General features: G+C 46.8%; 1 protein-coding gene across 2 annotated transcripts in view; it reads right to left on the bottom strand.

Annotated features, from left to right (window-relative positions):
• CLPB (ClpB family mitochondrial disaggregase) overlaps nucleotides 1–27,798 on the bottom strand; it is a 136,379-nt gene that overhangs the window by 91,924 nt on the left and 16,657 nt on the right. For both annotated transcript variants that reach the window (XM_019744405.3, XM_074335827.2), the window contains one exon: nucleotides 15,128–15,214. In XM_019744405.3, the coding sequence (XP_019599964.1) occupies nucleotides 15,128–15,214 (87 nt within the window). The remainder of the gene's footprint in view (nucleotides 1–15,127; nucleotides 15,215–27,798) is intronic.

Raw genomic sequence — 27,798 nt, 5'->3', positions numbered from 1 at the left:
AGCTGCTGTGTCCAATCACCATTCAATCACACCACCTCCCATGGCAGGCTGTCCCTCCAGGCAGCTAGTGTCACTAACTGTGCTACCTGGACCTCTCCAGGTTCATGAGTATTGATTCCATCTGTCCAATTTGCAGACTGTAAGACGTGTCCAAGCAACCGAGTATGATGCCCTTGGCCCTGGAGGGCAGACAGTGGTCTGGCAGGATAGGGAGAGAAGAGTGACGAGGCTGGGCCCTGGGGCTGCTAACCCAATCAGAGGGAGTGGGCATTCACTTCACAAACTTGGAGGCCAAAGAGGGTAAGCATTCAAACTCGTGACTCAGTCCTTTTTTTCCCCCCTTCTTCCGCCCCCCTCACCCCAACTCCGGTTCAAGCCGTTGTTTCTCAGTCTAGTTGTGTAGGACACAGCTCCCTGGCCCATGCTGGTGGTATTAGGAGCCTTGCGCTCCCCCCAGCTGAGGCCGTCAGTCACCGATCGTCGGCTGGCTGCTCACAGCAGCTCACGGCAGCTCTTGCTGGCTGCAGGCTGCTCGTGACTCATTCTGCAACCTCAGAGAAGACTTCCTTTCACTTTTAATAAATCTCAAAAGGCAGCAGCCCCACTGTGCGGTATAACTAGGACTAAAGAAACCGTGGCTGTTCAGTGGCCAAGAGTGGCACCAAACACCTAGCCAGATGGCTAGTAGGCTTTACATCTAATAGCCATCACACACTTATACAGCAGCTAACCCAGAGCTCCACAGGGATCAGGCCCTTCTTGAAGAAGCCAGCCCAGTCAGGCGAGGGCTGCATGACTATGGTTAGCTCTGGTGACCAAAGCTAGCCTTGAAGACCAAAAGAACTTCATGGACCTGTGTGAGACAGCAGGGCACAAACAGGGTAAGAGAATAGTCAGGTGAGAGAAAGCTAAGGCAAGGCCGGTAAGAACAGGCCTAGCAGTAGGCGAGGCCCAGGGAGTACCAGGAAGTTCATAGTCAAAATAGAACCAAGGGCCAGAAACGAGGCAGCAGAGATGTGAGGCAGAGTCAGAAGCCAGGTCAGATGGCAAGGACTAGAGGCTGAGGTAGAGCTGTAACTACAAACCAAGGAAGCAGCCAGAAACCAGGAAATCCACTGGTACAGGAGGGCAAAGCAAGGCAAAAGCAGCAGGAACCAGGAGTATCAGTGAGAAGATGAAATGATTTCTGCCTCTTTGATGTTTTTTACTGAAGCAGAAACAAATCCCCAAATTCTGAACTGCATTTGGGAGAAGGTAACTTCCATGCGGAGTGGCTCACCTGGCTGACAAGTGGGGTGCAGGGTCAGCTGTAAAAGCAGAATCTAACTTTACAAAGGGAGGCAGGCACTGCTCTTTGAGGCGATCCGCTCACGGACAACTGCAGAGTCCCCTCTGTTCTGCCGCTGGCGTACTGGCTGCCTTTCGTAGGTTTAGCCATTCCTGCCTTAAAGTTAAGTAGCTGCTGCCAAATGGGCTCTGGTGTATGGGGCAGGCCTTCATGGCCTTAGCAGCTGGATTAAAGAGGGCAGAGGACACCATGGAAACATCTTCACTGAAAGGAACTACACTGCCTACTCCACAGGTACTCACTTAAGCCGAGGCCTAAGAATATCAGCCCTTCTCCCAGCCAGCTCTGGGTTTGGCCTCTGGTGGTCTGTGGAAAGATACGTCTACCAACACCAGCACTAACCTCAAAGGCTGGAGATCCTCTCCAGACGCCCTATTTCCCTCACTCACTAGGGGAGTCAGAAAACGTCTATAACCCAAGAGAATGGAGGTTTGTCCTTTAGTGACTTGGCTCTAGTAGCAGTGGCTCTGTGTGCTCATCAGAATCTGTTCTACTTTCTCCCCAAGTGAAATGACTCACCGAAAAGACTGGGCCTTGCACATATTGAAGGTGAAGCTTGTGAGGAACGGCATCAACCTGACAGGCTGGAAGAGGAGCAGCAATAGGATGGAAGGGGGTGGGGGGCCCGGCAGGCCTGGGAATCGGGCTCAGCAGAAATGGTCAGGTCTTGAAGGTCGGCCTGAGGCAGAAAGGAGAACACAGGTCCAGAACCCAAGACCTCGGCAAGAGTTACACACGTGAGGAGGAATGGTGAGCTCTGACTCTGGGCTGAGAGCTGTTTTCTCTCTGCCTTGTTTCTACTGCCTGCTAAATACACGTATCTATTTTCTCGAGGGTACAGAGTAGCTACGTAGGAGGAAGACAGTCTAATATTGGAAGCTAACATATCTTCTTACATGCCAAGCACTAATTTTAAACACTACACTACACACACACACACACACACACACACACACACACACACACACAAATGCACTTAACCTTCACAACAACCCTATGAGGTAGGTTACAGATGGTAGGTACTGAACGGTTAAATAACTTATCCAAGGTCATTCAGCTGTAAGGAGTAGAGGTGGGACTGGAACCCGGGCAGCCTGGCTACAAAGTCCTTGCCCTCATCACTCCGCTGTACTGCCCCTTATTTCCCTATGTTGACTCCCGGGTACCTAACTGTCTGTAGGAGCACTTTGCCTGAACTCAGTTTTTAACAGCGGTGCTAGGATCAGGAAGCCCAACAGAAGTATGAGGCAAGAATATGAAGAGTCAATTCCCAGAACAAGAAACAGGAAACAAACAAAAGAGATTATTATTATTATTAAGTAAGTGAAGAGAGCTCAAGCTCATTTGTTATTGGAGAAATGCCAATTAAAACAAGGTATCACTTAAATTCAACATATTAATGAAAGTTAGAAAGCTGGAAAATGCCAAGTGTTGGTGAGGACGTGGGGTTCTTGGACTCTTCTGCACTGCCGAGGGGAGACTGGTGCAGCTACTCTGGAAGCCAATCTGGTAGTAACACTCTGTCAAATTCTAACACCCTACCCTGTAACCCCGCACTTCTGCTCCTGCGTGCAGATGTCCCAGGAAAATTCTTATGCATGTCCATAAAGGGCAGCACGAGAGACGTTCTTCACAGCATTTTGGGGCAGCGGGGATTGTAGACAACCGAGTGTCCAGCACTGGGGGAAGGGGTAAGTGAAACGTGGTAGGCACACGCTGTGAAACACGATGCAGCAGTTAGAAGCAACAGGCTGGACAGAGGTGCAGCAACACGGATAGATGATTTTTTAAAAAAGTTCATTCCCTTTCCCCGTCTGTCAGTCATTAATTGAACTTGCCCATTTGTTCCAAAAGTTTATTCCTTCAGGGAGTCTCTCAATTACAGAACTTCTAATTCCTATGCTGACCTGGTGATATTTGGGACTGGAAAAGGAAGAGCCCTGTGAAAACAATGCCGGGAGTGTCCGCCTGCTTCAGCTGGCTGGCGTTCATTCACCTTGAGGGCTCTCCAGTGACCCGGTCACCAGCTCCACGGAGCTTTCTCTGGCTTCTAGCCCAGATGCATGCCCTTCTTCTTGTCTGCAGAGAGCCCAGTACTCACCCCCGTGGCAGGTGACCCTCATCATTGAGTACTGTCATTGCCTACTTTTATTTGCCTTTCCCACTAGACTATGAGGCAAGGGCCATGTCTCAACCTTCTTTCCCAGCTCCTTCCTCAGTGCTTGGATCACCACAGTGGTCAACAGATGTGTTCTGAGTGAGTGCATGAATAAATGAAGGAAGGAGGGATGAATGAAATGATTAACATATTTGGTAGGAAGCAGGGGAGAAAGGTGGAAGGCAACTGTGGCGCTCTGCCCAGCCCTCTTGCACCCGCGGGTCCAAACTAGGCCACAGGCGGTTTAGCTGTGGAAAACCATCTTCCTCTCCTGAGCAGCAGCCCCTTCCTGGGCTCCAGGCAGCTCTCAGACAAAGCTGAGGAAATGAACAGGACGGTGGACTCCTGGGACTCCCTGTGGAGCCACAGCTCCCATGAGACACATTTTATTAATAATTTGGTGATCAGGTTATAATTAGATTCGAGGTGGCAGCACATGTAGGAAGGTTGGCTCGCACTGACCTTAATGAGCTCCTGCTTTCAGGGCAGTGGGAAGTCACAATGCCTGGGAGGACAGTTACATGGATTGATGTTAAAGCTTTTTGCTCTCAGTGGCGGGAGGGGCTGGGGGTCATGACATTGTTTAGGAAAGAGCGAGGAGTCCTGTGGCGTGAGCTGAAGCCTATGCTGGGCCAGGCGTGTGTCAAACAGCAGCTGGAGTTGGTGAAGCAAGAAGGGCAATGATCTTAGTGCCCGGTCGCCACCGCACAATGGTGAGCTTCAAGAGAAGCTCTGCCAACTCCTCCTCCCCCCACATCCAAAGCACAGGGTCACTGTGATGAGTGTCACGGGTCCCAAGGAGAAGACAGAGAGTTGACCTATTCTCAGCCCAGTGCACACCTAGATGAGGGGAGAAAGCAAGGAGGTCACAGCTCAGGAGGTTTGCTGGAAAGTCCAATGCGCTGTTTCATTCAGCCCACTGGCTAGTCTTTGGGCTGGTCAGGAAAGCAGGGTGGCTGGACCAACGGCCACAGCATGTTTACACCTAACATTTGGGGTGGGAAGGGGCATGGGCTGAAGGTGGAGAGGGCGGGGAGAGCAGTTGTCTTTTAAAGCCAGCTTCTTTAGGCAACAAATTAAAGATTAGGTGGGAAGCAAGGTACTTGTGCAGAGAATGTGCCCCAATTTCCTCAAATGAGGGTAATAATCTTTTATTTCCCTCAAAAGGTAAAGATCAGTAATCATAATAAAGCAACCACAGTGTGTTAAGCACTTTATATTCACTATTTCAGATCCATATAACCACTTGCAACGAGGTACTAGTCTCATTTTATAAATGAATAAACCGAGGCTCAGTAAGATAACATGAGTTGCCCGTGTGTACACATTAAATAAGAACAGGACCAAGATTTAAACTGACATCTGTCCGGGGCCAAACCCGGTGCTCACTCCCCTAAACCACAGTGGTTCTCGTCTAGTCAATCACCCATTAGTGTGTCGTGCTGCTCACAGATACTGAGCCCCTATTACGTACCAGGGACAGGGGCATTTTCAGATGGTAGTTAAAGTAAAGGAGGTCACAGCAGCTAGCCGCAATAAGAGTAAGTCCAATTCAGATAGAGAAGGATCCAAAACCAGTGGTGAGCCCAGCCAAGTTGAGATAATTTGGGGCAAGACTCAAGGAAAGCACGACACATTAAGCAGAGTCCCACGGAATCAAGATCACCCATCACAGGGTTTCCCAGACAACCTCAATTTCACACCCTCAGCCTTGTTCTAATTACCCTTCCATGGCTTTCACTTTGTGGTTCCTAATACACTGTTGCCACACCTATGGGCCAGTATGGCTAAGGCCTGGTTGTTGGGAATTCTTACCACACTATAGGCCCAGACTAGGCTCTCTCTACGCAAATGATCCCTAACAGTATGATGGGGATGGTTTATCTCTCAGACTTTGGACAAAAATAACAACAATAAGAAAACCAAAAATATTAATAACAGCAGCAGATACTTACTGTGTACTTACGATGTGCTAGGGATTGCACTAAGCAGTTTCATGTGCATTTTAATCTTTGCGACCACTATTATCCCCATTGTGCAGATGAGGAAACAGAGCTAGTAAGAGGAAGAGCTGGGTTTTAAACTCAGGCAGTCTCCTTCCAGGGCCCTTGCTCCTCACCACTATATCCCACACAACTAGACTGTGCTCCCCAAAGCAGGCACCAGGTCTGACCACCTGTTTCCTTGCACACAGGGTCCAGTACAGGCCGGTAAATACTGGAATGAGTCCACTTCTGAGGCCTTAACACTGCACTGCTGATGCACACGCCGACTTTTCCCTCAGCTCCGGGCTTTTACTTGCTAGGATTGCTAAGTTGGGTGTCCGTTACTCTGAATTTTACAGTTGGCTTTTGGGTTTAATTGAAAAGCATATCCCTGTTAATTGTTATCACCACAGATTTAACTATTGCTCTAGCCCATTGAGTTCTTTTTTCATGTCCCTCATTCTTTCACTCAACATATTAGCTACCTCTTTAGGCTTCATTTAATCTGCAAATTTTATTGGCATTTATCCACGGTCTCGATGGAATCAGTGATATAACCACCGAATAGGACAGAGCCCCGTGGCTCTGAGTCTTCTCTAACGAAGAGGTGCAGGAGTGGACCATCTCCCAGTTCCTAGAAATAGAACAGCCTTTCCCCAAGCCGCGGAACTGGGCGAGCCCTGCATGCTCTCCTGGTCCCAACTGACACTCTCCATGAAGACAGCACTAAACACAGAACCCCAGGACAGGATATAGCACTGGAGAAGGGGGGGCATGCTGAGACTGTCATGTTAGGCAAATGAGCTGGCACTGCTTTCCAGGGAGCAGTGTTTTGGGTTGCCTGAGGTCAAGGCATGCGTCTGCCAAGCTAGAATCGGGTGCATGTTGGAATTGGAATATCATTACTACAAAACAGGATTATCTTGAGCAACGATTCCAAATGGGATTAGAAATGACTCTTTGTTACTCAGAGATAATCAGCCACAGCAGCAGCAGTGGGAGAAACGTCAAGCTCGGCACACTTTGCTGGGGGCCTGGTGCTGGCATTCCGGGCACCTAGCCAGCACCCTCACCCACCCTTCTTTGCTGGGAAATACTGGGCACTGCATTGGGCAGGTGGCCACCTGGGACAAGAGCCAGCGCCCATCAAAGTGCCCTACTCTGGGGTCCCATGTTCTAGGCCCAGCTTCTCAGATAAAAAGAATCTCCAAAGCCCTCCTGCAGTAATAATAATAATTATTACCACCACCACTACACTACTACTAATGAAAATGGCAAGCCTGCTACTATACAGCCAGCATTGTTCTAAACACTTTATATATATGTATATTTACACATTTAAACCTTAAAACAGCCTTTGGAGGTAGATGTGCTTATTATCCCCATTGTATGGCTGAGTAAATAATAACACAGAAGTGAGAGAATCTGCCAAGGAACATAACTACCATGTTTCCCTGAAAATAAGACCTGACCGGAAAAATCAGCCCTAGAATGATTTTTCAGGATGGCATCCCCTGAACATAAGCCCGAATGTGTCTTTTGGAGCAAAAACTAATATAAGACCCGGTCTTATTTTCGGGGAAACAGGTAGCAAAAGGAAGAGCTTGGATTTGAACCCAAATGGGCTCTACAACTCACAGCTGTACCACATGCTAGAGTGCCACAGCCTGCGAGGACCACTCAGGGTTGGATAAGGTCTTTCCTTCACATTCTCTGGCTCCAGACACCACCAGTTCTTCCTATTAGCTCTGGCACGTTTCTACTTTCTCACCTTTGTGAACCTATGCTCACAATGGTCCTTTTTCCAGAAATGCTGTCCTTCTCTCCACCTTTACCCATCAAAAGCCTGCCCATCTTTCAAGGCCGACCTCATGTGAACGGCCTCCTTTCAGATCTACCCCCAGCATCCTAGGTGGTCTTTTCTGGGACACTGACCACGTTCTGCCTCATCTTTAGTTAAAGTGAGACTCGTTTTATCCCTTTTCTGACTGCTAGCTTTTTGAGACAAGAAGAGTTGTTTGTTTTTAGCACATAGTTGTTCATCAAGAAACCCTGCCTGAGCTGACTTGACTCCTGGTCCTGGCACCCCGTGGACCATCCCATGGCCTTGCTCTTTGCCCCGTCCCGCCACAGGCAGTGTGGTCCAGTGAAAAGAATAAGGCCTTGGGGTTCAGAGACCTGGCTTCAAATCCTGGCTCCCCTTTTCACTTTCAGGACAGCCTGGGGCATCTCTGAGCTTCATTACCCCTATCTGTGCTCACCATGGGCCTGGCACACAGAAGGCACCCAATCAACCACAGCCATCATCATCACTACCTTCAGGAGATCAGGTAGCACAAAGCCCAGCCTCCTCAGGCTGAAGGAAGCACCACTCTGCAAGCAGCCAGGCCAAGAATAAGCTGGGGACCCTGGGGAGAGGCTGTAGGCCTCTAAGGCAGAAGAGACCTCCACGTGATCAGGCCCCCCAAGGACCTGCACTGAAGCACAGGTGCAGGGGTTCTCTACCTGCTCTGTCTCTGGCCAGCCAGAAAGGAAGGAGAACCTCGCAGGGAGGCTGCCCCTGGTCCAGCTGCAAGAGGAGCACTAGCTCTTTGCTCTAAGAACACCTGTGGAGCTGTCGGCCCCACAAAGAAAGGCCTGTAAAACCTCTCCTGCAGGACAGCAATCTGGCTTGAGCTGCTGGTTTCTTAAAGGTAGGGTTTAATTCCCCCCCTCCCCTTAGTAAGGTGGACAGAAAATAAGCAAATGCTAAAAATAAATGACTGCTGTGAGAGGGAATTAAATGGTCTTCAGCCAAGAATGGCGGCATTTTAAAATTAACAAAGCCCAGGTACCACATCCAGGAAGGCCTTGGCAAATGCGTGTTATCTACTCATTAGCTCAGCTCCTCAGGGACTCTGGCCAAGCAGGGAAGGCAGTGCCGGGAAGCGGTCCTTCCGATGCTGATGAAATGCACTCCGGGAGAAAAGGCAGGAGGGAGGGAGACTCTTGTGGGGAATTTCAAACAGTTCTGCTGGAGCTCACTGTCTCACCTCTGAGGCAAGGGCTTTCAAAGGAACCAGCAAGCCCAAATGGACTCAAGTCTGAACCACCCCCCACCCACCCCATTCTTTTAGGATGTTTGGTTCTGGAAGCACCACCACACTGGACACACCATTTAGGTGGCCTCCCTGCACGAGTCCAGGGACCAGGAGCCCAAGAATGATGCAGGATGGGAGACAAGCTCCCAGGCCCGTACCCTGCACGTTCTCCTTGCCATAAAGAATCATGTTATTTTGCGAAGTTATATAAGCCTACCGTATACCACTTGTAAAGTGAACTTATCACTATTCATCAGCAATTATACTTTATCACATCAAGAATCCTGTGACTTTGCAAATCTTTATTTTCTATTAACAGCCAGAATACAGAGGGTGCCAAAAAAATATATACACATTTTAAGAAAGGAAAAAACTGTATTAAAATGGTAATGCTCAATATATACCGATAACAAAAGATGAATACAAGTCACGTGTATACATTTTTTTGGCAACCCCGGTATGCAGTACTCTAATGTGAGCTACCATCAACAATAAGAAAGCAATATGAATTAATTTTGACACTATAAACACGAATTCTCGGTATGCCACTGGACAATTAATAATGAAAATTAGAGAGGGATGATTTTTTAAAGTCAGTTCATTGAAGTATCAATTATGCATAGTAAACATCATCCTTGTAAGATGTACAATTTGGTAAGTTTTGATTGGATAGCCACCACCATAATCAAGATTTGGAATATCTCTACTACCCCAAAAGTTCCTTTGGGCCCTTCCTCCCACTCCTAAACCCTCACAGCCACTAACCTATCTATTTCTGTCCCTATCCGATTGCCTTTTCCAGGCTGTCATATAAAGGGAATTGAACAGTACATAGATTTTTGTGTCTTTAACTTAGCATAAGTCTTTTAAGATGCGTCATGTGTTGCAGTATGAGTAGTTTGTTCTTTTTTAGTCCTGAGTAGTAGTCCACTGTATGGATGTACCATAATTTGTCCATTCACCAGCTGATGGACATTTGGGTAGTTTCTAGTTTGGGGCAATTATGAATAAAGCTACTATAAATATTTGCATCCGAGTCTTTTTGCAGATGTTCTTATTTCTTGTGGACAAATACCTAGGAGTTAGTATTACTGGGTTGTATTGTAAATATGTTTTACCTTTATAAGAAATTGCCAAAGTGTTTTCCAAAGTGACTATACCATTATGCACTCCTATCCGCAATGATGATAATTGTTCTGCTACTTTGTCAGCACTTGGTATGGTCATTTTTTCTAAATTTTAGCCATTGTAGTAAATGTGCAGTGGTATAGTATTATGATTTTAGTTTGCATTTCCCTAAATGACTAATGCTGAGTATCTTTTCATGTGCTTATCTGCCATCTATCTCTTCTTTGGTGAAGTTTCTGATCAAATCTTTTTGCCCATTTTTTTAAAAATTGGGTTGTCTTTCTTTTTGGTTTTTAAGAGTTCTTTAGGGCAGCTGGATGGCTCAGTTGGTTAGAGCATGAGCTCTGAACAACAATGTTGCCGATTTGATTCCCACATGCGCCAGTGAGCTGCGCCCTCCACAACTAGATTGAAGACAATGAGCTGCCGCTGAGCTTCCGGAGGGGCGGCCGGATGGCTCAGTTGGTTAGAGCGTGAGCTCTCAACAAGGTTGCTAGTTCAATTCCCACATGGGATGGTGGGCTGTGCCCCCTGCAACTAAGATTGAAAACAACGACTGGACTTAGAGCTGAGCTGCACCCTCCAGAACTAGATTGAAGGACAGTGACTTGACTCGGAGCTGATGGGCCCTGGAAAAACACACTGTTCCCCAATATTCCCCAATTTAAAAAAAAGAGTTCTTTATATCTTTTCGATATCAAGTATATCTTAACAGCTTCTCTTCAGAGGAATTAGAAATTATAAGGATATAAATCATATCATTTTTTTTTCTAAACCACTATCCCCTGCACATACACACTAATGAATGAAACAGAAAAGACTTTTCAACTTCAATTTGCAAATACCTTAGTGCTACTGGACAGAGGGTCAATCAGTAACTGGTACCTGTTAAAACTCATGAGACTATTTCTACCTTCACTATAAGCACCCAACTAACATATTAGGCTTCAAGGAAAGCTACATCTGGAGCGATGGCTGTCCTATAAAAAGCTTTTGCCCCCCCAGGCTCTGTACCTCCCAAAGCCCTGTTCTGGTCCGCCAGGCTCCTGGAATGGTCAATAGTCGTCACACTCCATTGCTGGCCATTGTCCACTGGGCAAGGTAGGAGGCTCCCAATCCATCCCTCAGTGAAAACGAGCAAACAGTGGGGCCTGTGGCTGCTTGGACATCAAAGTTGAGCAAACAGGCCTGGCAGGCCCTGCCTCTCCGCCTACACATCCTGCAAACGCCATCTGAAGGAGCTTCCCTGAGGGGGTCATGACTTTCAGCTTGTCATAGCACACATCAAAGTTTGCACCACACACGAACTGGGCGCATGGGTTCGAATCAAGTCACCCAAGAGCGGATACTCAGCCATTGTATCCAGTTTTAATCCTGTGTTTTCCCAAGTAATTAAACCTTCTTGCTTATGAACTTGTGACTAAGTAAAGCATCACTGAGAGGTTGTAACATCAAAGTGCCTTCCACCGTCTGTCCATGTTTGGTAAAATTGGATTTCTTTCCCTTCTTAAAGGAAAACTAATTGAATTTGGCTGAAGGCTGGGTGTATTTGCACGAGCCGGTGAAGGCTCTGCTAGGTCAGTGATCATCCTGGGACCCCGTGGCTTAGCCTTTAGCTGGGCTGGGTCAGAACGAGGCACCCAGACTCAGGCTAAGCAAGTCCCTGAGGCATGAGGCTGACGGAGGGCTCACTGTGGAGAGGGGGCTAGCCCCCAGGGACTGCTCCTCCCGTCAGTGCTACACCCGAACTGTTACTGGGGCTGGCAAAAGGGTTGTCCTAGGAGAATGTTGGTAAGGCTTTGGCAGAACGGTTACTAAAGACAGCGGCCATCACATTACTCAAGTCCTGATGTCAGCAGTCCAAGTAAACTTCTTAAGGCAAAAGCTGTGATGCTTATTATCTGAATCCCCTCGTAGCCTAGCACATCAGCACCTGACACAGTATTGTTTGAAAAGATGTTTGCTGGATGCATGAAATGATAATACAAAGGGAAGTCAGAACAAGGTTCCTCTCTCCTGGAGAATCAAAACTCTCTGTATCCCTTGTTTGATCATCAGGAAACTTCATCTAAATTAATACTCGATTCCACTAATTACCTGATTTACAGTGAGTGCAGCATGGTCTCATTTATGCAAAACTATACTCATGTATACACACAACGAGCAGTCTCTAAATAGAGGGAATTCTGTTGACTGCTACTTTCTTCTCTGTATTATTTTTACAAAAACAATAAACCTGGGCTGGCCCGGTGGCTCAGGTGGTTGGAGCTCTGTGCTCCTAACGCCGAAAGCTGCCAGTTCGATTCCCACATGGGCCAGTGGGCTCTCAACCACAAGGTTGCCAGTTCGATTCCTCGAGTCCTGCAAGGGATGGTGGGCTGCGCCCCCTGCAACTAAGACTGAAAGGACAACAACTTGACTCGGAAAAAAGGCCTGGAAGTACACACTGTTCCCCAATAAAGTCCTGTTCCCCTTCCCCAATAATAATAATTTTTAAAAAACCCAAAAAACAATAAACCTATTTTCGGAAAAGAAAATCTCTGGTTCAATTCTGATATAATTATCTTTCCTTTTACCAATAGGACTTCTGATCTTGATCCAGTTTTAACTCTGCTGTGTACAGTCATATTTGTGTTTTAATTTACATCACCTCAAACCCTTTTTGGAAATAAAAGGAGGAAATAAATTATAAATTAAGTTCTCATATACACTTTGAAAATTGTGATCTATAGCCCTGTATTTTCCATTCAAAATTAAATAAGAGATACAGACACAAATGAAAGTTCACAAGAAGGCGAGGATAGAGACGACTGTGGCCCGCACCCCTAAGACTAAGCACAGTTCGGGGCTCTCACTAAGGCAGTTGGGGGTGAAATGAATGCGCTGCCCTCAGGAGCGCTCCCTTGAGCCTGTGGGCGGCCGACATTCTAATGGAGGTGAAGGTTCTCTGCTCTCAGCAGAGAAACCTGCTGAAAGGGGTGCTACCCCTCCACTTTCCCTTTATCCAAATCCAGTTCAAAGGCGGTAGCATTTCGGGTCTGGCCAATACGATTCCAGAGTGTCCTGTGACTGATTAGATGAGAATCAGCACACTTCTCATAAGGAGACACTTACTGGTGACTGTGCTGGTGTGGGTGTGATAATCCTTCGAGACTACTTCCGGGGCACCTTCCCAGTAAGGCCTACTCACCCTGACCAATGTACTTCTGAGATGCCCTTTTACCAGATTCTACTTTCCCTTGTTTCCATAGCACTTCTTAACTTCTAGTATATCATGTGGTTTGCTTATGCATTATATTTGTTGATTGTCTGTCCCTGCTTCTCTCTACTCAGGGACCACCATCCATATAGAAATAAGCTCTACCAGGGCAGGGATCTTTGTCTGTTAAGAACAGTGCCTGGCAAACAGTAGTGCCCCCCAAAGTTTGTACTATGAGTAAATAAACCTAACCTGAGAGCATGCTATTTTTACTAAAATCAGTCCTCCCTGGCTACTGGAAGGAAGAGGAGGGCACAAAATGGACGCTTACAACACCAATAATTAGTCTAGGAACCAAAGCAAATAAACACAAGCCAACAATCTCATTTTGCTTAACGAGCATCACTGATTTGCAAATGGCCCTGGATAAAGAGACAGGCAATCAGTTAAACCAACAACTCATTAGATTTAGAAAGAAATGTCCCCAAAGCACATCCACTAGCTATCTTCTCACTGATTAACAGTACTCTTAAGTATTAAGTATAGTGTTATTTCCAATTCTGTCTCAACACTGAACATACTTCACATAAGGACACCACCCCCTTTTCTCCACCGCTGGCAGTCTCCTGCAGATGGAGACACCTGCAAGCTGGGAAAGCAGACTGGTGGGTGGGGTGGAAGTGGTGGTGGGTAGAATAAACACGTGTGTAGAGAGAGGGGTCTAATGTGGGCAGCAGAGAATAACAACTCACCATTTGTAACCTATAGGACATTATCTCATTTGACTCTCACAAGCATGGAGAGAGAATCTACTCTGCTGCCAGATTCAGTCCTCTCTCACCCTCTGCTTTACTAACATCCTGTCTGCGCTGTTCTGACATCACTGATGACACTACATTCTGTCTCTCGACCTGCCTTCATTCCCACATTAGGCCACCAGCTCCCAAAGTCTCTGATTCCCCAATGAGTAGCACAGAGCCTGGCTCAGAGTAAATAGTTACCAAATGTTTGTAGAAATAATGGAGTTCAAGTGGAGAAACAGGGTGTCCACAGAATTCTGAAATGCAACGAAGGGTCAGAACCAGGACTAGATTCCAGGTCTCTCAACTGCAAAGTCTACCGATGTCAATTTTTCTTTTACAGGCTAAGTGCTAGGAGCTAAAGCGGCAAATAAGGCAATGGAGTGTTGAGAACCGACAGAGGAGCAGAGAAGAGAGACCCCTCTCAAGGACAGCTAAGTCTCTCAGGCAGTCCGAGGCAGTACCACCCCTGTTTTGTTGGTTTCTACCACATTTATGACCCTTCCAAAGGTGGCCAGGACTGGTAGACAAAAGCCTTAAAGATCTGCTTGAAGGGAAAACTAAAATTGGTACCTCCAATGATCAATTTCAGAGGCTGCTACCAAAGTGCCCAGTCTGTTTTCTTTGAAAGCATTTGTTTTGCTCTTATTTAATCAGTTCTTTGGCACAATCACAACTAGAAAGTGGCATGAAAAGACAGCATCCAGCACTACCATGGGACATGGAAGAGGGAGGCAGCAGAGAGGTACAGTAAGACACACAGACTTTACAGGCAGCCAGCCAGACCAGACCCTAAATCGTGTCAGTGTGACCTCAGACAAATCACTTTGCCTCGTGGGGCTTCAGTTTTCTCAGCTGCAAAATGAGAATACTAATAATATATATGTTGTGAGGAGTTTGTGAGATTTAATGGTAACTCTCTACACAATGCAGACTATTTCGATCTTTACACAATAGCTACCCCCTGCAGGAATGGGGAGCAGTTAGGAAAAGAGCAGGGTCCCCCACCTTCCCTAATTTCCATCAACACCTCCAAAGAAAAAGCCCAGAGGAGCCCTCGCTGGGGACAGTGACTACAGACGTCTCAACATAGAGCACGGTGGGTAACGAAAACATGACGGTAACTCACACATGTATACTTAATAACTTACGACAGGCTTTCAAACATTTTGTTGCCTCAGTAATGCAAAGGACTCGCCTAAGGTCACAAAGCCAAAAAACGATGGAGCTGGGGACCCACAGCTGCATCTTCCCTCTTCACACCTCCTATACTCTCCACTGTACCAGGTGTAGATCACGACCTCAGGCTGCGTCCATCTCCCTGCTTCTGAAGAGGGCAGCAGGAGGACAAGCAAGGGTGGGAGAGGGTCAGGAACTAGGTCTGCAGAGAGCTGGCTGAGGGGGCCCTGTATGGAAAGAGACCTCTCACCTGTCATTTCGGCTGATGGCGGCCACCATGAGGGCTGTCCAGCCAAGTCTGTGCCTTGCGTTGACATCTGCACCTTCGGACAAGAGCCTAGAAAGAGACAGAGGAACATTTTCAGTGTATGGCTTATCAAGGATCTAAGAGTGGAAGAAATGAGACAGTCAACAAACAGGGAGGCTGGATGAACCTGGAACTAGTCAGAGGCCACTGAGAACTAAATAGCTATCCCAGCTCCTCTGGTCACTCTCCCCCCAAGCCCAGGCTTCCCCACCTCTCTCCGTCTCCCCTTAGATGACTCTGCCCCATGCTGTTATGTCCCAGCCTCAGGAGGAAAGAATGTGCCTTCCCTACCTTAATACCCTGACACTCCAATTCCCTCAGTCCAGAACGCTCCCTCCCTCCCTCTTTGCCTATTCTAACCCTACTTTCATGCCATGGGATGCAATCCCCGCTTGAGGACTCTCTCTGCGCAGGCTTCCTACACTCCTCCAGTTGACAGCTCTCTCCTCCTTCCTTAGAATTTCCTTGTGCTTAGCACCGAATGCCCAGTTACACTTTTTATCTAGGCAGCTCCCAGTTTATAAAAGGATCACACTCCTAAAGCTTATCTGTACGGTGGCTGTTTGGGAATTGGAAATCTCTGAACCCAAGGAAAGATGGACAGAATGCTAGAGATGCTAAATTAGGTTTCTAGGCGAGTCCACACGAGCCTATTTGACAGCATATGCCAGTGCCTAGCACACAGTAGGAGCTCAATAGTTGTTGGATAAATTAACAAACAGAGGGTTTTGAATATACCACTGAAAGCCTGAATTCTGGGTCCCGGGAACAGGAGCCCCACAACATGGGGGTGGATAGAGAGAAGGGGAGTAAACAGAACCAAGGCTCACTGAGCACCTACTAGAAGCAGGAACTTCCCTCTCACTCTTCACACAATTGTAAGGAGCTGATACTAATCTCTTTTCATGGCCGAGGTAAGAGGTTCAGGGAGGGGAAATGATTCACTGAAGGTCACAAAGCTAATAAAGGGGACCTGGGTCGATAATGGTTCTACAGCCTGAATCCTTCTCACCTCACCCTTCCTCTAGACTGAACCTGGCTTCATGCCACATGGAAGTCAAAAAAGTCAAAACCACATGATATGTGCTTGGTCCTGTGCTAGATTCTGGGATGGGGTGAAGAGAAGACATGGGGGTCTTCCCTAGGGAAGGACACAATTTAGTTGTGCGTATGTAGCGGGGGACTCAGGACAGTAGGAAATCAAAGCCTGTAGTGTATGGTTTCCCACCACAAGTGCTATAGGAGGCCAGGAAAGCAGGAGACCAAAAATCAAGAGTGATTCACCAACAAGGCAGGATGTGCTTATGTGGGATGGGGGGAGAGTATGGGGGGGAAGTGGGAGGCTGTCTAGTCTTCAGTGGGTTCTGGATGAAAGGGCACTGGCAGGGAGCCCAGAGGCTTGGGTTGAGTCCTAGCACCATCCTCGTGCCACAGTCCGTAGTAAATGAGCCTCTGGACCAAGCCAAGTAAAAGCTCTGTCCTGTTGAAGCAGGTGACTAAGGCCTGGGAGACCGAGGAGACACAAAGCCTGAGGGGGAGACAGACCAGCAAGCACATACCTACACGTCATCCGGGTGCTCTGAATGGGGCCGCAGTGGCAGGTGCACAACCAGGGAAGCTCACCCAGTCTTAGTGACCAGAGCCTCTCTGAGGAGTGATTAGCAGTAGTTTACTGACAACAGGGGGCGAAGGAGAAGAAGGAGAGCTCCAGGCAGAGGGAAGGCATCTCAGCGGAGAAGGTGGCATGGGGTGTGTGAGGGTCTGAAAGAGGCTTGGCATGACTGGGGCACAAAATACGAAAGGAGAATACCAAGAGAGAAGGCTGGGAAACCCTCATCTCTCCTCTAGTTTGGAGGATTTCTTCTGGTAAAAATCCTGGGCCTTTTACCACATACACTGTTAAGCGTCTTTTATACAGGAACAATTTTCTTTCTTTCTTTTTTTTTAATTTTTATTGGGGAACAGTGTGCCCTTCCAGAACCCATCAGCTCCAAGTCAAGCTGCCGTTCTCAATCCAGTTGTGGAGCAGGGGGTGCGGGGGGGGAGGGTAAGGGGATACAGCCCACCATCCCATGCAGGAATTGAACTGGCAACCGGGCCATCAAGAGCTCACGCTCTAGGGCGGCTGGATGGCTCAGTTGGTTAGAGCGCGAGCTCTTAACAACAAGGTTGCCGGTTCAATTCCCTTCATGGGATGGTGGGCTGCGCCCCTGCAACTAAGATTGAAAACAGCAACTGGACTTGGAGTTGAGCTGTGCCCGCCACAACTAGATTGAAGGAAAACGACTTGGAGCTGATGGGCCCTGGAGAAACACACTGTTCCCCAATATTCCCCAATAAAATTTAAAAAAAAAGAGCTCATCCTCTAATCCAACCGCCCAGGAACAATTTTCTGTGGATGAAAATGTTAAAGAGGCTAAAAACCCTGGGGATGAATTTTCTGTGCGACAAATATCTTTGCACAAAAACTTCTTCCTAATTTACAAACCTTCCCTAATTTATCAGGCCAAGAATGCTGTGAAGAGCGCAGGGCTCTGAGTTAAGAGATGAGTTCGGGTCCTAACTGATTCTGATCGAATGGCCTCATTTCTCTGGTCCTCAGTCCAGAAGACAGGACTATCAGGAAAGCTGCAGCCAGTCAGAGGTCTGTGAAGGGCAAGAGCTGAGGTGAGCGTGAAGAACAGGAGCAGTTTAGAGACCAGGGAGGAAGGGCAGGGCAGGCAAGACAAAAGGAACCGGATACTTATTCGGAAGCAGGGAAGCAAAGGGAAGGTATATTTAGAGACCATCAGGTAGCTCCATCTGGGTGACAGTTCACAGCAGAGAAGCAGACAGCTGCTGAGGTACGCAGGGCCTCCCCAGGGCCTCGGGAGCCAGGCCAGGAGGCCAAGGCAGTGGGCAGAAACCCCTTCTGAGCCATATACTTCTTTCAGAATATGGTCAAAGCTGACGACTCTCCAGAAAAGTGCCCAGGAGCATACATAACCCACCCCACCCCCAACTTCTTTACATACAATGTCCAGGGGTTCACAGGTACTGATGAAATCAATAGTGGACCCTAGGTTTAGAAAAACCCCATCTAAAGAGATGACGAATGCCTGGCATGCCTGTTACTGGCCTACACTCCTGCATCGGAGTCAGAAATCCTGGATTCTCTCCCGGCAGCTCATTCCTGTGGGGCCCTGAGTCTCAGCATCCTCAGCACTCGTTCCCATGGGCTGATCAGCTGAAGCTGGCAACAGAGGGGAGACCTATTTGCCATTCCTTAGACCGGCCCCATAGGCAGTGGGGTTGTCAGTGAAGGTTTCTGGGCAAAAGAAATGATAAAATTAAACTAACAGCTTAAGCAGGCTGAATTTGAAAGGGGAGAGAGCAGGAAATGAAAACAAGGAGACCAGTTTGAAGACTGTAACACAGACCAAGGGAGATGGGCTGGGGCCGGAAACAAGAAAGCAGGGCCTGTCGAGGAGAAACAGCACAGCCAGAATCCCTCATGCCTTTAGGGGGCCAGGGACCCACGTTCCCCTGCCTCAGCACAGGGAATTCTGGAAGCAGCAATGCTCTGGAGACAGGGCTGAAGGAAGAAGCTTGAGATGCTTCCTTCTCCTGCTCCCTGGAGGGCTGAGTGTAGTGTAACAAAAAGGATGAATGAAGATCTTTTTGTAAGTTAGACCTGAATTCAAACTCTGGTCCCGCTAGATAACCCTGATCAAATCAATTCTCTGAATCTCAGTTTTCTCACCTATCAAGTAGGGAGAGTAACCTATCATTTGCAGGGCTCCCAGCCCAATGCCTGGCACATAGCAAGTATTCCAGGCAGGGTGGTTTCTGCCTGCTCCCATCCCTTTGATGGAACAAAGTGTTTTGGTCTCAGGCTGGTAGTGGCAGGTTGGCCAATACCCCGGGTTCTACGACAGGGCCACACAGGATGACCTGGAGAATTCAGCCAGGCTGGCTCCAGGCACTCCTTGTTCATTTATTCAACATGTGCACACACTCACTGTGCCCAGCCGCATGCTAGCTACTGCCAGGAGACAGGACGTTCTTGCGTTAGGACCTGAGCCCAGTGGGGGGGCGGGGGTTGGAGTGTGTGTGTGTGTGTGTGTATTTCTGTTTATTACTTTTTTTTCACAAATAATTGTGTTTTAAGATATACTCATACTGCTAAACACATAACAATTCCATTTTTTAAATTGCTACATAATTCTCCAAGGCACATCTACCAGATTTTCCCTCTCCGCTCTCTCGAGGAGACCCACCCAGGAAGATTCCATCTCCAGGCCACCAAAAGCAAAGCTCAAAGAACATCCTCTTCATATGTCCCCTTCGGACCTGTGCGAGCACTTCCCTGGGGCACGTACTCGGAGTGGGATGCCGAGGTTACAGGCTTTCCATTACTTGATTTATTAGTGGTGCCAGGTCCTCTCCAGGATGGTTACTCCATCTACCCTCCTGCCAGCAGGACGGGTGTTTCTGTGTACCACCCTCCCAGCCAACACTTGGCAGCAGCCAGCTTCCTAATCACTGCAAGTCCAACAAGTGTAAAGGGATCTCACATTATGGTTTTAATTTGCATGCCTCTGATTAGCAACAATTTCGAGCTACTTGTTACATGAAGTGTTAGCATTTTGGGGTTTACTTTTCTGTACTTTGCAGGGTTTTAAGAGGAGGAATTGTTGGGAGAGCGGGCTTTTCCAAATTTACTAATCCTTTTAATTAATAGAGTAGAAAGAGCATGGGGCACAGCTAGGAGACTTGGGTTCTAGTTCCACTTCTGCCACCTCCTACTCTAACACCCTAGGGAAGGCATTGCATCTCTCTAAGCTTCAGTCTCTTCATATGTCCACTAGGGTTTTAGGAGGTGACAGTGCAATCTGAGGGAAAGGGTTCCAGAACCTTGAGGGGTCATTTCTAGGAGGCAAATCTTACGTGTTCTTCAGTGAGATCCCAGGTTTACAGCCCTGCCCAGATTCCATCATTTTTTTCAACCTCTTAGAGCTGAGGTGTAATGGAAAAAGCAATGACCCTGGAGTCCAAAGGCTGGAGCTCAGATTCTAGCTCTGTCACTTACTAGCTGTGAAATGGGGGATATTAATCCCTATTGTTGAAGGTGGTTGTAAGGATTAAGAGACAGACATGCTGCAACTCCAGGAGCGGTGGCACCTGGTACATCAAGGAAGGGCCAAAGCAAACACAAACACCACCACAAGTTAGCCCAACTACAAACAACTTTTCCTTTTCAGAGCTGGGTGGGTCCCTCCCCCACTTCCCCTCTATGTGCACAGCAGCCCCAAAAGTTAGGATTTCACAAACCCAGGTCTCCTCCGTTTCACTTTGTTGCTTTGCAAGTGAATGCCCGGTGGGCAGTCATTTCAAAGTCCTGGGCCAGCTGGGCGGGTGACTGCTTGCTGAGAGTGGCTGAAAGGGCCTCTGAGGCCTGAGAAAGCCACCCTTGCTCTCCCCTGTGATTTTCACCAACGGACAAAATGCGGCAAGTGAATTAATCTCTTTTAAAAAGAGCAATGCTTGTGACAGAGCACGGTGTCTCTGAAAAGGTTAGGATTCCATCATCCCTGAGATGATGAGTGGAATGCTTAATGCAGGTTGCCACCCAGGGCAGAGCAGCCTGTTTCCAAGGGCTGGGAGTGGGGGTGGGCACTGCAGGCCTTTCTGGGCTCACTCCAGACTTGTGGAAGGCCCTTCCCTAATGAACTAGGTCTCCTGCTTGGCAGGGCAGTGCTGGGTGACACTAATTGGGGTTGACCCAGAGGAGTAGATAGAAAGGAGATCACACACTAGCAGACCAGAATTGAATCCCAGCTCTTACACAACTCGCAGGCAAGACGAGGCAGGAAAACGAGCAGGAGATCTGGGTTCAAATGCAGGCTCTGGCACTTACTTACTGGGCGGGTAGCTGAGGATGAAACAGTGACTGAGCCTCTCTGACCCTCACTTAGTCCCCTCATCTGAGTGACAGCTTCTGCTCTCTGAGCCTGTTTCCACATCTGTTAAAAACCGGAGAGGACCCCACCAGCCCTACTCCATCTGTCACACAGGGGTACCATGAAAAGAAAGTGAGACAAAACATGTAAAAAATACTCGATATGCAATAAAGCAACGTACAACAGAAAGCCGGTGCTATTACCATTATTATTTTCCAATTAGTGTCTATCCCATTTGAAGGATGTAACAGAGTAAATAAACTAGGATGATAGATGGAAGGTGTACATAGAACTTGGAACTTAAGTCCTCAAAATTTTCTATGAATTGATAAATGGTCTCAAATCCCCAGGCAAGAGCAGCAGCAGAATAAGGTTCCCTAGCAGCCCAAGAGCTGAGGATTTCCAAGGAGAATAACAAATCAAGGGGAAAACAAAGCTGCTTGATCTCTCAGGGATCCAAGAGAGTTCAGAAGGCAACAGACCAAACAGGCAACAGAAATTACCATATTTTGCCATGTATAATGCGCCATTTTTTGCCTCAAGTTGTGAGGGAAAAACAAGGATGCGCATTATACATGGGTAGCACTAATTCTGTATCTATACACGTTTTTAATTATGTTATTTATGCTTATGAGTTAAAAGTGTAACTCTAGAAATCAATAACGTTATCTGTACGCAAAATAATACCCTGGAATATAATAATCGGTTTTATTGAACTTACAGCGAACTTGCAACAACGAAGAGTTCTTGGCCTTCTATGATGCATAAATATCGTAAATTTGTTACTGGTACATAAAATTTCTTGTACCTTGTATCTGTTCTTGTGTTTTGTAATTATTTGTTACATAAAATTTCTTGTATGTGTTCAAAAATAAATGTTAAACTTCCTTTATAATACAAAAAACAAATACCTAAATGTAAACAAATAAACATTTGAATTAAAAAATTAAAACTAAAAATGTTTTTCCATAGATGAGGGTAAAGGGGATCAAACATATGGTGATAGAAGGAGAAATGACTCTGGGTGGTGAACACACAATGTGATTTATAGAGGATGTAATACAGAATTGTATACCTGAAATTTATGTAACTAAACTAACAATTGTCACCCCAATAAACTTTAATTAAAAAAAACACAAATTTTTTCCCCTGAAACGTGGTTGTGCATTATACACAGGAGTGCATTACACACGGCAAAATACAGTACCTCTGATGGGGAAGTGGGGGATGAAGGAGTCACACTTTTACTTCCTGCTGTGAACGCTTCTGTATTGTCCAGTTTTGGTTTTTGTAACAACGAACATACTATTACTCTTAAAAAAAAAAAAAAAGCTTTCTTAGGACAAAACTAAAACTTCCTTCCTTCCCCCAAGAAGCCGTCCCTAAGGCAGCCTTGCTGCTGTCACAGTGCCCTGTGCTAACCTGTATCAACAGTTATCATAGTTTCCTTGTCTCGCTCCCCCAGTAGTCAGCACGGTCTTCTAGAAACAAGGACAATCACCTTGTCTCTGCACTCCTGGTGCTGGCACCGAGGCCGGCACCCCGGAGGGCCCAGGGGCTGAACCAATGAAAGTCTGCTGCACTTACCTACACAAATCTCTCACCAATACATCTGTCCTGCACTGGGAGTTATCTGTTTTATACTTGTGTGCCTGACTTTGTCAAAGAACTTAAGCTCCTATGTGTATGCGTGAGAGGCTGGTGCAGCTTCTCACTCTCAGGGCTGAGGACACTTAGACACAGGCCTGGAGCCAGATAGAAGCCGTGGATTCCAATCACAGCTCGGTCAGGAACCTGCTGTGTGATCCTGGATGACTCTCTGTCTCGCTGGACCTCACTTTTCTCTGAAATAAAACAAGGGAACTGAATTAAATGATTCCTCAACTCCCTGCCAGTTCTAAAATCATAGGATTCTAAATATGGGTAGCATCAAAATTAAAAAGTAGATTCCTAGCAGACATGGGCAGCAGCAAGACTTTCAAAGAAAAGACAGCTAGCTCCTCAGGCTTGCTGTTTGTAGGAGGGAGGGAGAGTCCCACAGAGGAATATGGGGCAGTTGGGAGTTATTCTGGCTAACCAGCTCGCCTGCTCAGGAGAGGGAGGTACCACTTGATTTTTCTTCCTCCTTCTTTACGACCAATCAATACAAAGCGGCCACTGAACTTCAATCGTGTATTGTTCCAACTGATTTCCGGATCCTTCGCATGAACATGAACCGGCCCTCAGCTGCTGCCGAGGCGGGGGCTGAAGGGTAGGGAGCGCTGTCCCACCTGCATCGGAGGCCTGGAAGCAGTGAGCCATGCAGACTCAATCACGATCGCTATCTGGGCAACAGGGCCCTGGCTGGAGCCTCGCAGAAGGTCCTGTTTACAGTAATAACAGCACCAGGCCAGGCTGTCAGAGCAGAGGCAAGGCGCCTGGGGCTAGAATCCACACAAGGCCTCCATCTGCGCCTTATCTACCCAGTGAGCCTGGGCTGGGAGGGGCAGGCCAGGGAGGAAAGGGGGCTTCAGACCCCAGCTGGGCCAGCAGACTTAACTCCACAGATGCAAGCAAGGCCTCTCTCACATCTTTTGCTTTCACTACTTGAACCAAGCACTCTCCTTCAAGGCCCAGCTCAAGATCCTTCCTCTAGCAAGCGCTTCCAGGTGCTCTCCTGCCCAGTGAGTAGGCCCATCCCAGCACGGTCATGCCCGGGCTACTAGAAAGGAAAGTGGGTGGGAAATGGGGAGGATGCAGGACCTACAACGAATGTAGGCACATTGTGTAATGTGCCTGCACGCTTCCTAACTAGTCATTTTCTACCACACAGAGTTTCAAAATTTCCACACGTGAAGAATGATGTGCAGAGATCAATCAGTCCAACCCTTCCTTTTATTCATACAGATACGAAGGAGATTCAAAAAGCATCAGCCTGGGAATAGACTGATCTGGACGTGAGCTTCTTCCAGGCTGTGTGACTCTGGGCAGGTCATGCTAACCTCTCTGAACCTCTGTCATCTTACCGTATCGGCCTAACATGGGTGCTGAGATGACCAGAGGAAATAATATACGTGAAAGCACTTACATTTTCTAAATGTTAGTCGTCATTGTTACAAGTGTTCTATTTGTTCAAAAGCACACAGCAGAGGCGCTGTATCATAATCTCAATGACTACTTTGACTGATTAAACAGAATCAAGTCCAATGCTGGGGTGACCATTCTTTCTTTCACCTCTCTCACAGTTTCTAGCAGAAACTTGGCACATATTAAAGTATATAGATTATTAATATTATTTTTAACTTATCCTGAAATGATTTCAAATTTACAGAGCAGTTACAAAAATAGCACAAAAAACCATCCGATATATCCCTCACTCAGATTATCGTTACATTTCGCCTCATGTGCTTTATCATTACTATTCTCTCTATTTTTTCTTGGACCATGTGAGGGTTAGTTTCAGAAATTGAGCCCCTTTACTCCCTAATATTTCTGCACTTATTTTCTAGTCCAAGGACATTCTCTTATATAATCACTAACCACTAATGACCAAATTCAGAACATTTAACTTTGATAAAATATTTTTATCTAATATACAGCCCATATACAAAATTCTTCATTTATCCCAATAATATCCTTTACAGCAATCACACCCTCCCCCACACCCTGTGACCCAGAATCAAGGATTGCAAGTGTCTTCAGTTTCTTTCATCTAAAATACCATGTTTCCCTGAAACTAAGACCTAACCAGACAATCAGCTCTAATGCGTCTTTTGGAGCAAAAATTAATATAAGAAAGACCTGGTCTTATATTATATAAGACCCAGTCTTACATTACAGTAAAATAAGAGCGAGTATTATATATTATATTATATTATATTATATTATATTATATTATATTATACCTGGTATTATAGTAAAATAAGACCGGGTCTTATATTAATTTTTGCTCCAAAAGATGCATCACAGCTGATTGTCTGGCTAGGTCTTATTTTCAGGAAAACACGGTAGTTCCTCAGCCTTTCTTTGACTATCATGATACTGACATTTTTGCAGAGGAAGACTAGTTTGTTTGTGGAATGTCCTTCAATTTGAATAACAATTTTTTGGAGGAACTACTTCCTATAATTATCCATCCATTCCACAAACTTTTCACACGGACTCTGAGCAGGACGTCAGGGCACTTTCCTGAATTCTGCAGTGTCCTTACCATGCAGGCATTCACTGGACGGCTACATACCTGGCAAACAGCTAACACACAAGCAAGGACCCTGGAAGAAAGTGCCATACGAGTGTAGCTCAGGCAAGAGAGCCAGGGATGACTTCCTGGAGGCAGAGGCATGAGCTGGGCCAGGAAGTATGGCCAGAAGCAGATTCCCTCAGTGATCTCCTGAGACCCCCTATGGGAACATCTCCGCTTCCCCAAGCAGTTATGTGCCGTGGCTGGGACTCAATAAAACACAAACCCCAACAATACAAGGCCAGAAAGGGGAGGGGGTGACTCAGGGCACCCTCATCTGGATACCTCTTCCCAGGGCTATATGCTATGTGCCAGTCAGCAGCTGCCGTGGTGACTTGGTGACAAAAAGGAAAGGCCTGTCTAGGCAGCTAAGTGTGGGAGAGGGCCATGGGCGCCACCTACTGGCACCACAGTAGGACTCTAGGCTGCTGAATGGGCAGCTGGGCAGCTGGCTGGTTGCCAAGAAGCTTGTCACACTATGGCAGTGACACACACAAGTGGCTCTTAAATAGGGTTGGCACTTGAGCCACCACTGCCAAGCTCCGGAACCTCATGAGTTTTCAGTCAAGAATGGACTTTCCAAAGCCAACCACAATACCTGGCTCCCAAAACAGGTTCATTCCAGTAATAAATTAAGTAACCTCTTCTCCAAGCTAGGCTCCGTGCTGGGCACTGAGGGTACAGAGATGCATCAGACAAGCCCACAAGGAGCTCCCAGTCTGAACTGGGGGAGGAAAATGGGACAAGTAAATATACAAATAAGTGCTTTAAGTATCACAGTTGTTCTGAAAATGGTTTGTTTGTACAGGGTCAGTGAGCACATAGCATGCTTGACCCTTCATGTCTTGCAAAACTCTTGAATGGTGGAGTTCAAAAAAGCTCTCATTTCTTGAGCAGCCTACTATGCACCAGGCACTTGACATGTATGAGCTCATCTGATCCTGTGATTACAGAAGGAGCCTGAGTCTTACAGAGGGTCACTGACTACATGGCCAGTAAGTGGCAGCTTGGGATGGGAGCCCCTGCTCTCTCTGTTGAACCACACTGCCTTCCAGGGCACATATGCCATCTTTTTCCTTTCTTTTCTATATTAGTCTGAGGCCAGCATATGACAGGTATCTAATGGGACTAACCAACTAACAGAAAATGATAAAGACGGCGAAGCCTTAAGTGGAAAAGAGGCTATCTGAGGGAATGGAGATAGATTCGTTTTAGTTCTGCCTTCTAGAACCTTCCCCGTGGAAGAGACCTTCTTCATCTGGTCTCAAGATGAGAAAGGCCCAATCCATTCCTTCTTCTTCATGGTAGTCGCCACAATACCATCACTACTTTCCTAATCACACGGCAATACAGTACTTTAAAGTGGTCTTGCCTTTAGGTTAAAACAAGCTTGGCAAATAAATCCAATCAAAAGTATCAAAGCACAGGAAGCCCTGGTTCTCAGTAGGCTGGGCTGACTGTAAGCGCAACAAAATCTAGGAGTGTAATGCAGCTGCCAAGAAAGCTAATGTAAGCTCAGGCTGTATTAACAGAACTAGAAAATCTCTAACAAAGGGGATCACTGCCCTGCTCCTCACAATACTGGTCACGCCACACTGGAATTCGGGAGCCCCAAAAACTTTGTGGCCATTTCATTAAAAAATGACTAGGATGGGGAGAAGCCTTAAAACCACAGTTTATATGACTCAGAGCTCTGTCTCCTAATAAAGGTCTAGAACAGGAAAAGGGAGCAGTGTGGTCCTAGAGAACAGAGTGGGGACCACAGAGGGAGTTGCAGAGGGACCTAACTACATAACAGCAGCCACCATGTGTCAAGTGCTATGCCAGCTGTTTTCATACACAGTACTTCAGAATTCCTCACAAAAATACTTTTCTAATTACAAAGTGTCTTTGCTTACATTATTCCAATTGCCCACAGTGTCTTTCCACCAAGCTCCGTATGCCCAAATACGACCTACCTCCAGGCTCAGGCTAAATGCCACCCTGTCTACGAAACCCTAACTTTTTATAAGTACTAATTATAATTTTATTACCAGGCAGCAAGTTCCTTGAAAGGCAAAGGTCATCATGATACATCTTCATGCTCCTCCTCAATGTCAAATGGGGCTTATTGCTCATAATGGGCTTTAAGAATAAATAAATGCCAAAGATGACATATAAATGGCCAATAAGCACATGAAAAGATGCTCAACCCCATTGGCCATCAGGGAAATGCAAATCAAAACCACAATGAGGTATCACTTCATACAGAAGAGGATGGCTAGAATAAAAAAGGCAGAGGCTATAATAACAAATGTTGGCAAAGATGTGGGGAAATCAGATCCCTCACGTTCCCTGCTGATGGGAATGTAAAATGGTGCAGCCACTTGCAAAATGTTAAACACAGTTAGCACAGGACTCAGCAGTTCCACTCCCAGGTATCTGCCCAAGATATGGAAACATACACTCATACA

Source organism: Rhinolophus sinicus, chromosome 14 (assembly GCF_057876585.1).
Source record: "Rhinolophus sinicus isolate RSI-liver-muscle chromosome 14, RSI-T2T, whole genome shotgun sequence".
Taxonomy (NCBI): domain Eukaryota; kingdom Metazoa; phylum Chordata; class Mammalia; order Chiroptera; family Rhinolophidae; genus Rhinolophus; species Rhinolophus sinicus.
The sequence above is the reverse complement of the archived record's forward strand: the minus strand, read 5'-3'. Positions and strand labels throughout refer to the sequence as shown.